The 12,277-nt window shown below is 33.8% G+C and overlaps 1 protein-coding gene across 1 annotated transcript in view; it reads left to right on the top strand.

The window, feature by feature from the left end:
* sh3bp2 (SH3-domain binding protein 2) overlaps positions 1-10,709 on the top strand; it is a 30,036-nt gene extending 19,327 nt beyond the window's left edge. The window contains exons 5-13 of the mRNA XM_059358591.1: positions 453-520; positions 1,137-1,222; positions 1,316-1,390; positions 3,987-4,662; positions 4,955-5,072; positions 6,190-6,245; positions 7,064-7,139; positions 9,147-9,206; positions 10,131-10,709. Of these exons, the coding sequence (XP_059214574.1) occupies positions 453-520; positions 1,137-1,222; positions 1,316-1,390; positions 3,987-4,662; positions 4,955-5,072; positions 6,190-6,245; positions 7,064-7,139; positions 9,147-9,206; positions 10,131-10,268 (1,353 nt within the window). The 3' untranslated portion in view covers positions 10,269-10,709. The remainder of the gene's footprint in view (positions 1-452; positions 521-1,136; positions 1,223-1,315; positions 1,391-3,986; positions 4,663-4,954; positions 5,073-6,189; positions 6,246-7,063; positions 7,140-9,146; positions 9,207-10,130) is intronic.
* Positions 10,710-12,277: the final 1,568 nt, after the last annotated feature.

Genomic DNA, 12,277 nt, shown 5'->3' with positions numbered 1-12,277 from the left:
ATTTTCTTTCTACAATGAAAACTATTACTATTTTTAATTTACATGCAAATAGACTGTTTTGTAGTTTTATTATTTATCATTATTTCTGCTGTTTTTGTGTGTTTAAATGGTTTAAAAAATGGTACATTTCCATAGAAACCTGTGTCTTTTGCTTGTATTTTCAGTTCCTGGCAGCTTTATACTTTGTTAATTAGAATAAAATGAAAAATCTGACTGATAGCCAAGTTTGTGTGGGATAAAAGGAGCCATGCATGTGATGTAAGGACAGACTGAAAGATGCTGAACAGAGACAGAAATAATGCATAGGAGGTTGACAAATTTCAACCAAAATCTCCTGGATTTCAGAGGTTTAAATCAACTGCTATAAGCTCAGAACAATGGGCAGATAAGAGGACAATTTGTGTTTTTTGCCATACATTTTTCAAGCTATATATTGTGTTGTTCTTTTACAGAAATGGATGCGATACCTGCGGAGGGAGATAGATCACTATAACGACAGACACGAGTCCCACATTCCAAGGTAATTTCAGCAAATTGAATCATATTTCACACCACAATGTAAACTCCAGGTGTCATGTCATTCGTGGAGAAAAATATAATTTTGTTTGGCAGCCTGGTACAACTGTCCCCAGCAGTCTAATGGCACTTAAAGTTTTTCACTACCTGCTAGTTCTACGGGCTAATTTGTAATTTATGTCTGCAATTAAAATGTCCTCTTGCTTCTGATTACAAAGCCTGGAGTAATTCTTGGCTCAGATCACAAACTGGAGACATTAGCAGCTCATTAAATAGCTTTTTATTATTCTAGATAGACATCTGTGTAGCTCAGAGAGCCTCACCTGACAGGAAGTTGATTCACCTACACAGCCCTACAAAGTCTAAATGCAGTAACTAAGCAAAGGGTAAAACTGAGAAAAACAGCTTTAAAGTTTTTTAACGTTTTTTTTTTTTTAACTGGCCAGCAAACTGGTTATATGTAGATAAGTGATATGACACTTATTTCTACATGTATTGGTGATGTAATTTTTATGCTGAAAAATCATGATGATTTATTTGACCTTTGACCCCAAAAACGTAGTTGCTGCATTGCTGTAAAAGGTTCTACTGTGTATTTAACATTTTCTTTGTTGCCACAGTGACTCAGATTCAGATGCAGACAGTTTCTATGGCACGATTGAGAAGCCCATGGATATTAAACACCCCGTGGATAACACAGAAGATGGTAAGAGCACCTTAATAAACACACACACACACACACACACACACACGTTATTTTGTGTGTTATGACACTGAGGTATATTTTCTATCTGTGTAGATTATGAAGAGGATGACGACGACGATGAAGAAGACTATCTGAAGCCAGACAGTGACTGTTCGCTTCCATCGACAGGTGATGGCACCAAGCACACACACACACACATACACACACATACACACACACACTGACATTATAGCAGTGAGGTCAAAGGTTCAGACCCCACACTAACTCTAATGTTCAGCGGTGAAAAAAGTATTCAGATCTCTAACTGCAGTAAAAGTACTATTACCACACTGTGAAATTACTCCACTAAAAGTAAAAGTCCTGCATTCAAAACTTACTGAAGTAAAAGTACAAAAGTATCAGCATCAAAATGTACTTAAAGTATCAAAAGTAAAGTATTAAAGTACTCGTTATGCAGACTGACCCAACTCAGATTGTTATATATATTCAAAATATATCATATTAGATTGTTCTTATTGATGCAATTATGTAAGCAACTGTTTATTTTTTCATTTTAACTACTTAATATACTGTTATGTGGTTTAATTTAATAAGATGTCTAGTCACTTTAAATGTATTATGTTTTTTATGTTAAATCTCGACCTGATAAGTAATTTAAGCTGTCAGTTAAGTATAGTGAGTAAAAGTATCAAGTCAAATGTAAATACTGAAGTAAAGTACAAGTACCTCAAAATTGTACTTAAGTACAGTACTTGAGTAAATGTATTGAGTTGCATTCCACAACTGCTAATGTTATCAGCAGGGATTTCACAATTTCAGTTTTATTTTAAAAATTGATCTAAATGAGGTTTCAGTTTCAGTTATCAAAATAAAATAAAAAGTCTCCACAAAAATGTGTCACTTCTATCCCACTTGACACTATGGAGCTTTTTTCAAGAAGAACTTAAAACATGAAAGTGACATAAAACCAATAACCAGTTGATTGTTTTCGAATACAGACTGAAATGCTAACAGTGGCAGAACCTCATCTAAAGTCTAATTATAATATGTTTTTGTACACTGTAAAAAAAAAAACTGTTGTTTTTACGAAAAAAAATAACAGCTGTGGTTGCCAGAACTTTACCGTAATAAAAACGGTATTTTTTTGTAATATTACGGTAAAATGATATTAGCACTGTTGATTTAACGTTTAAGATTGCCATTTTAGTCCATATATTACCATAAAAAATATGCTTTACCATCAAAAGAAACTTTGTTCTACCATATAATTGACAAGAAAACACTTTATAAATGCTGCGTAAATTCAAGATTTTACCATTAAATATTACAGTATATTTCTGTTAGAGATATGATGTTTAGTACATTTAACAGAGAGAAAAAATATTTTTACAAAAACTAAATGCAAAAATTACAGTGTTGGCTTGTATATATATTACAGTATATTTTTGCTACAAACATGGTGCCAGTGTATTTTACAGTAGAGTAATGTAATTTTTCAAAAAGAAAATGCAAAAAATACTGTTTTGGCTGATATATACATTTACAGTGTTTCATTGTTACTGAAACTGAATTAACCCATTTATCATTTTACGGTATTTTACTGTCATGGTTTAGCAGTTTTTCACCGTCAAATCTACAGACATTTTTTACAGTGTAGAGTCGTGACACCTCTACTTATCAGCAACAGGATTAGTTGTCATCCAAACTGTTCCTGGAAATAAAACACAAGCTGAGGTCATGAAGACAAAGAGACAAAAAAGGGATTTCGTTGAAAGAAGAAGGGAGAATAAAGGGAAGTGGAACTAGAATTATGCTTGCACACATTAAATCACCCATGTTAGAGGTTTTGAATATTTTATTGGAGAACATAATTCTCAGTTTAAGGACTTTATTGTGTTTATAAAATAAATGTAATTTGATTTGGAAAAAAAGAAGAAAAAAGAGCGAATCTAATTTACAAAAATACTGTAACAACTATGTTTTTCTAACATTCATATATTGATTCTTGTTACTTTGAGGGACTGGCACACCAGTTAATATTAAAGTGTATTATGTGACCTTTTGAGCCATTTTTGTATTCAGTTGCATGCAGTGGTAGAAGAAGTATTCAGATCATTTACTTAAGTAAAAGTACTAATACCACACGGTGAAATTACTCCACTACAAGTAAAAGTCCTGCATTCAAAACTTACTGAAGTAAAAGTACAAAAATATCAGCATCAAAATGTACTTAAAGTATCAAAAGTAAAAATATTTGTTATGCAGAATGGACCCACTCAGATTATTTTATATATTATAAATATATTATTAGATTACTATTAGCATACATTTATCAAGATAACGCTCGTTTTACTACTCAATATACTGTTATGAGGTATATATATATATATATATATATAATTTTTTTATTTATTTATTTATTTATTTTTATGTAGGGAGAATAAAGGGAAGTGGAACTAGAAATATGCCTCGTAAAAGTCTTCAATTTTATGTTAATCAATACAAAACACATAATTTCTGTTTATCATCTGCTACTACAAGCATCCACATATGCATTCGGCTGAAAGTTCCTTGCTTATACCAAAACAAAACTTCATTATCACATTGCAGTCAATAATATCTACACATTATGCTTGTGTCTTTTACCTGTGAAGCTCCTCAGCAGGCAGCAGCAGACACGACTCGCCCCGTGCCGAGATAGCTAAATACACCAAGCGGTTGCAGGAAAAATTAACATTCTGAACTTTTCTTTATTTCACTTCAGGTCGACCCACTGGGCCGCCCCCCTCCTACCCCCCTCCCCCGGTGCCGGCAGGTTTCTCCAAAGGCCCACCCCCTCCTGTCCCGCCAATACTTAGAATCCCAACCATCCCGCTCCCCAAAAAGCCCGCGCCCACTTTCCCCCCTCCCCCTATACTCAATCATCCCATCAAAGGCCCGCCTCCTGCTCTTCCCTTCGCACCCCACCTGCCCAAGCCCCCGTCTCCCACCCCCCCGCCTCCTCCACCCCCCAATGTGAAAAAACTGCATCTTCAGAACAGGGCCACATCTGTGGGGGGGACCGGAAACGACAAGAGGGACCGGAGGCCCCTGCCGGCCGTATCGGTCTTTACCCCGGCTACTCTGCCCATCTGTGACCAGTTAGAAGCCCGGCTGGGGATTAACGGACCCCGTACGCCTAATGCCCACTCAGTGGGCAACAACCACCACGGGATGATCAGCAAGCAAAGCCTACCTCATCATTTGAATATTGGAGTGTCTGCACTCAGGCCTGTGATTCCAGACTCCTCCATCCACCCACCGCTGCCCGGCCACCCTCCGCTCTCTCCTCTACTAAAACCTGCTCTCCACAATAAACCGGGGATACCTAAACCTCCCCCGCCAACAGTCAAACCCCCGCTGCCTGGATCCAAGACCAAGCCGCCAGGGACGCCCCGTCAGTAAGTTGGACTCAAACACACAAACACTTAAAGTAGTGATGTGCCATTGAAGCTTCATGAACCTTTTTCTTTATTTTCTGAGGCCACTAGATGGCGCTCTCTGTTCAACAAAGAACTGAAATCACACTTATTGCTTGAGCCTTTTTCTTTAAATCAAGAGCACCATCTAGTGGACTCAAATAATAAAGAAAATGGTTCATGAGGCCTAATTGGGACATCACTACTTTAGAGTGAACTAATCCAGAAGGTGAATGTGGTTGACGTTACCTCACTAAGACGTTGTTTCCCCCAGAAGAGCATCTCCAGACGGACAGAGTTTCCGTTCACTGGGAGAGGAGACGCCCGCGGAGTTCAGGAGGAAACGAGACAAACACAGTGACGGACACGAGTCTGATGACGACTATGAAAACGTAAGAGGCACTTCAGCAGTTGTGGAATGTAACTAAGTACATTTACTCAAGTACTGTACAATTTTGAGGTACTTGTAGTTTACTTGACTATTTCCACATTTGTAACTTTATACGTCTTACTCCACTACATTTAGCTTAAGGTACTTTTCAGGTCGAGATTTAACATAAACACATGATCAATTTATAGTGATTATGCATGCTTATAAATTAAACCACATAAAAGTGTATTAAGGAGTTAAAATATAGCCTACATTCAGTAAGTTTCGACTACGGGACTTTTACTTGTAGTGGAGTCATTCTGAAGTGTGGTATTAGTACTTGTACTACAGTAAGGGATCTGAATACTTCCACCACTGACTCAGTCACTGCTTATAAATGTTGCTTTAAACCTCATGCAGCGTTGTCATGGTGACATGAAAGTGCAAAACACAGCTGATCTCAGACAAGGTGTACCCTTTTGTGACTATTTGCGACCATTGCAAAATTAAAAGAAACTCATATGAGAGTTCACTGTGGGGCAGACTAAACTTTATACATGCTATTAAAAAATACATATAGAACAGAATAGAATAGAATAGAATAGAAACAGAATAGAATAGATTTTCTTGTCTTTGCACAGAAGCACAGCAAAGAGCAGCTCTCGTTTTAGTGCAACAGAATACAATAATTAGATATATAATATATATATATATATATATATATATATTAATTTCAATATTTTGGGTTAATTTTTCACTTTGTGTGTATTATTATTATTATTATTATAATGATGGTGATGATGATGGTGATAATAATAATCATAATAATACAATTAATAATAATTATCATTATAATAATAAATAATATTTTTGTAATAATAATAATAATTTAATTGATGATGTAAACTCGTCAAAACAAGACAAAAATACAAAAATTAAATAATATAAATTAAGTTAAATTAAAATGAAATAAAAATCTATATATACACTATATACAAGGTAAAAACAAGACACACATGCAAAAAAAATGTGTTGTGTGTGTATCCTAAAATTTGTAAGTGCATTTGTCAGTCTCAGTATAATGATCCATATTTGGGCCAGCGTGCACGTTGTGTTTAACCTGATGTTTGCATCTGCAGGTGCAGCTGCCAGACTCTGTGTTCATCGATACGACTGAAACCAGCATCGTAGAAAAGTAAGATACATTTTTTCTATTATAGAGGTACAATCTGAAATGGCACAGTTCTGCTGCTCTGTAGAGCATTCCTGCCCTCTAGTGCTTATTTAACGCAATTTTTTATTTACATTATATTCATGTGGTAGTTGCTGCATGTATTCTTGTTCAGTCCTTCTTGCAGCTTCTTACAGCTGTAGTTTACTACAGGTCATACAAAAACAGTCAGACATAAAATATAACTTTATATTGTTATATCTTTGATGACATGTATGACCAGTGTGTGTCTCTGTTGATAACCTTTGGTGGTGTGTATACCAAGGTTAAAATGGTTTTGGATTTTTCATTAGTTTTAGTTTTATTTCGTTGCCAAATCGTTTGCTAGTTTTAATTATTATTATTTATTTTTTTGAAAATGCTTAGTTTTTGTTTAGTTTTCATTAGTTTGAGTGTTAGTTTTAGTTTTTTTTGTAATGGGGTATTTGTTGTGTGCCAGATTCAATAAGGTCACAATAAATGTTGCCTTTATTTCCTTTTATTATCCATCTCAGCCCCAATAAGTTTATTAAGTCATAAAACCAGATAGATGAAATAGATTTCATATCAACCAAAAAGGTTTACTTATGAAAAAAGTTGACAAAGACAAAAACTAAGGACATTTTCACTATAATTTTAGTTAGTTTTGTAACCACACAATACAGTTTCAGTTAGTTATCGTTTTTTTTAAAAACTCTAATTTTAATTTTTATTTGAGTTAACGAAAATGATTTTTCAATTCTAGTATTCGTTATTTCGTTATTGTTTTCGTTAACTATAATAACCTTGGTGTGTGCCTGCAGGTTATTCAGAGAGAGCCCCATCCCCCCACAGGACGGACTGTACGGCATCAGGAACTCAGGAACCAAAACATCAAAGGTAAGATATGATGCGCTGCAGCGGTTAGTCATTTTATAATGATAATAATAAAAACAGATTTCTAGCGTTGCTACGCAGCACATAGCTCATAAGTTCATCTGAATCAATCAATCAATCAATCAATCAGACTTTATTTGTATAGCACTTTTCATACAAGAGATGCAACACAAAGTGCTTTACGTAAAAAAGGAGAACATAATAATAATAATAATAATAATAATAATGATAATAACAAAACATAGAAACAAGCAAACAACCTCCGCCCATCCCAAACCCTCCACCCCCAACCCTCCATCCACCATCCCATTATAAACAAAGCACAAACTTCTTCAAAGTGGAGCAGTGAGGAAACACTGGAGGCAGCTTAGAAATTAATTAGATAAAAAATAAAGTAAGGTAAGGTAAAATAAAATAAAATAAAAAAAAAAAGTAAAAAATAATAACAATAAAAAGTAAAAAAAAAAAAAAGTAGATAATAAAGATAAAACCAATAAATGAATAAGTAAGAAGTAGAGCAGGATTAAATATATATCTATAAAAATAGACTAATAAATAAATAAATAAAGGTTAAGGGTTAAACCCTAACCCTAACCTATAAGAGAAAATGTTATTACACTAAGATGCATGAGCAGAAAAATCCCTAAAAACGATTCAAGTAAAAGCCAAATTAAAAAGATAAGTCTTTTAAAAGTTTGCTCTTAAAAATCTGAAGCGTCTCTGATGGCCTCAGGTCTTCAGGAGGCTGCTCCACAAACGTGGACCACAGTGAGAAAATGACACCTCACCGTAGGTTTTAGTTCTAACTTTTGGTTTTTATTAAAAGGCTCCCAGAAGACCTGAGGGTCCTCCAGGGTTCATAGGATGAAAGTAAATCAGATCACAGCCTCACAGAGCTGAACTGCCTGGTTTTGGGCCCCATATGGCGCAAATTATATATCATATAATATCCTAAAATATAAAACTAGTCATAATTACATAACCAAAACAGCATCCAATGCAAACAGTTTGTGTCATCTATGGGTCATTGTATGGAAAAATAAGATATGACTTTATTTATCCCGCAGTGGGAAGCTCAAGATACAGACACATAGATATGGAAAAACAGAATAAAGAATATAAAAAATAAGACATGTCCACACATTATATAAACATTATATACATACATTTCTCTAGTGTTTGTTTGTTTTCCTGAAAGCACTTTACATTTTACAGATGTTGCACATTGGAGAAAATATATTTTAGCATGTTAAATAGGTTAAACAGGTTGTTGTATATAGTAGTATGAACATCAATTAATAAATATATTTAAATATATGCAGAGATACACAGTAGAGTATAAGTGGTATAGGACATGTATAATAAATATTAATAAATTATATAATAATATCATTTTTTAATAATAATTCAAATTTAAAAATAAAAACAACTTCTTTGTCTAAAGTAATTCATTTAACAATAACAAAAACATTTAAAGGGATTTGTGACTTTGGATACTTATTATATTTAACGTTAACTTATGTATGTCACCAAGTTTCAGGATTGTAACTGCTGATGTCAGTTTAATAATAATAATATTATAATATAATTATAATAATATAATATAATAATAATAACATTCTTAGTTAATGTCTTACTGGTTGTATAATAAGGCCATGCAGAATAAGGCATTCATAACTACTTAAAAATGACTAATTAAGAGCCAATATGTTACTTATTTGCATGCTAATAAGCAACAAATTAATGTTGAATATGTGTTCCCTAATCTAAAGTGTTACCAATAAATCTTACACAGACCCTCAACAATTTAGTTTTTATGTGCTGATTGATGTGAATTCATCCATCTCTATTTTTCATGTATTATTCTTGGTCCATATTTATGTTTCAATGTGTGAACATGTTCAGATACACACAAAGTTACTAAAGAATATACTCTTGTGAAATAAATTGCTGATAATACATTTCACCTGATCCTGAAAAATAAAAACAATCTATTTTTCTGTCGTTAAGGTGCTGGTGGTGTGGGATGTCAGTATAGGCAAAGCTAGAAACTACCGGCTGTTTCAAGAGGTAAGAGAACTTCACATATGATACAATTATAATTATTTATGTGTAGAAATCAGGCGGAGTATTCTGCCTTACAAAGTATAACTGCAGTACAACTACATTTTTGGTCTAAATTGAGTTATAACTAAAAATGAACTCCTTGATGTCTGTTTTATCTTGTGACAAGGTTTTAGATTTCAATTTTGCTTTATTTCAGATAAATTATTATATAAAAACCACAAAATACAACTCAAAACCAAGCAGTAATTGCACTTACCACGGTCTGCTTTGGATATATATACCACTTTAAACATAAAAATAATAGTAATTATAAGTTTATTTGAAAGGCAAATTATGATCTAGATAGTGATGAAGTAAAAAAGTGAGATAAAAAGACTAAAATATTACTATACTACTATATATATATATATATATATATATATATATATATATATATATACTATACTATACTACTAATATTACTTTACAATAATAAGTCTAAAATACACAAATCGTTGAATAGAGCTGTAAAACACTTTTAAATACACTTATAAGAAAATCAATTTCAAAATGTTTATTCACTGAAAACAAAATATAAAAGCTGAAAGAAGACAACAACACTGTTGTCACTGCATTCTGTTAGTATCATTACTATTAGAAACTTAAATAGCAAAACCAGAGTGCAGTAACTACATTTTTGGGGTCAAAGGTCAAATAAATCAGCATGATTTTTTTGGCATAAAAATGACATCATCAATACATGTAGAAATAAGTGTCAAATCACTATATATCTACATATAACCCATTTGGCTGACCATAAAAACAAGTTAAAAAACTTTAAAGCAGTTTTTCTCAGTTTGAACCCTTGTGTAGTTACTGCAGTTAGACTTTGTAGGGCAGTATTAATGTAACATTCATAGTAATAAAGTCTGCTCTCACTTTTGACAGGAGGACTGTGTGTTTCTGGACACTGAAGTCACTTTCCCCAACCTGCCAGCTGTGATCGAACACTACTACAGCCACCCTCTCCCTCACCACGGCTCACTCTGCCTGCAGAAGCCTTACACAAAGTCACTGCACAGCTGATCCACTGTCAACTCAACAAAAACACAGCGGAAACCAAAGAAAAAACGGTGTGTCAGGACGTCTCTGCAATCCATCTCTGTCAGCGACACATGGAGAGAAAGTGACTCACAGAGATGAAATAACTGTCACAACGTATTAGAGCAGATTGTTCCTCTCACTGCTCTGTGGAGAAGAACTTGTTGCTGCAGCACAGTGGAGCACGTAGAGCTTCATGATGAACAGCTCAGACTGTCTGGCTGCTCCACTGAACAGCAGCTATTATGCAACTTGTGTCAGTCTTAATAACAAGACGAAAGACATTAGCAATCAGCAGTTAGTGGAACATTATTTAACTTATTTTACAACAAACTAGTCTATGTTATTACAGTAAAGCATGCTAATCCCCTTTTTTTGTGCACTGAAAACTCAAGTTACTGTAGATACACGTCATTTATTCAGGGAAGATTTTTTTTTAATTTTTTTTGTTTTAGGTTGCTTTCACAATCCAAGTACATTTGTGAGTGAAATTGATACACTTAATGTACATCCGGAGCATCAACAGGAGCTCATTCTTAGCGTTTCTCTCCACATTAGTTTGGTCGGAACACCAGACTAGATTACAGCCGGTATTTATTTATTTATTCATTGGATCTCCATTAGCACCAGCACGTTAGCATAGCTATTCTTCCTGGAGTTCAAACATTAAATCAAATTGTCCATTCTCCGAGATCATACACAAAAAACCTAACCCTAACAACAACAACAACTATTAATACAGTCACAACACATATACAATCATAGACGCTGACAAACATGTATCACAAGACATGACGCAACACTTGTACAGTAAAATTAAGAGTCCATACACAACATACAAACACCATAGCATAACATACAAACACCATAGCATAACATACAAACACCATAGCATAACATACAAACTCCATAGCATAACATACAAACACCATAGCATAGCATAGAAACAATATAGCATAACATACAAACTCCATAGCATAACATACAAACAGATACCAAAAAATAAATTGAAGATAAATAAAGGAAAAGAAAAAGCGGTCTCACAGGATAGATTATTTATACGAACACCCTTGTGGACCCGTACAGTTTAGCTACTGCAACTGCAACATTAAAAAAACTATATAATCAAACATAATCAGTTTATTTGGTTTGTTTATTTCCATGTTTACATTCTTCACCGTCAATTTTCAATTAATAAGAAAAAATAGTGCAAGTGGATTTCCATTCCTCCACCTTCGTACACGCCCCTCTTCAAATATTTTTATTGTATTTGGTCTGCTTACATTTCTGAACTGTGAAAGCAAATTAGACAAAATACAAAACCAACCGAATGTATCAATTTCACTCTGATTCGGACGAACCAAACAGACTTGGGTTGTGAAAGCGCCGTCAGAAATATAGCAAACTCTCAAAAGGACAAAAGGACCAGATATCCTAATGAATCCAACAACTGTGATCTGTGAACAGGAACAAACTAATTTTGTCCACAGGGGGGCACTGTGACACCAAATGACAAATATTCAACCCAAATTTATTTGGAATCCATACAGTTTAACCACAGAAACCACGCTATTTTGGGAAAATCTGATTCATTTCCAGTTGATTCGGTACCATAAAACAAATTTAACTAATTTCCTAGCATGAACTGCCACTGTAATGGAGAAAAATCCCTGCTTATGTAACATATTTTAACTGCCAAGTGCAGACCTAAGACTACAATCGTGTTTAGTAAACAGTAAACAAAGCAGAATGCATCAAATTCAGAATTCAGAGTGCATATTTACAAAAAAAACGTTTATCAGTTTGATGTGTTTCATTCAGATGATAGCGGAAAAATAAACTCACATTTAGAGAATCATTTTATCTATATTATCAATTAAATGATTTCTGTATTCATTAATTTATTAAAATTATTTTTGTTTTATTTTGTTTTACTTTATCAGATATGTGTTTTTACGGAAGCCCTGAGAAGCAAGTAAGAAAAAAATATATTT

The sequence above is a fragment of the Centropristis striata genome, chromosome 19 (assembly GCF_030273125.1).
Source record: "Centropristis striata isolate RG_2023a ecotype Rhode Island chromosome 19, C.striata_1.0, whole genome shotgun sequence".
Classification (NCBI taxonomy): Eukaryota; Metazoa; Chordata; class Actinopteri; order Perciformes; family Serranidae; genus Centropristis; species Centropristis striata.
The sequence above is the reverse complement of the archived record's forward strand: the minus strand, read 5'-3'. Positions and strand labels throughout refer to the sequence as shown.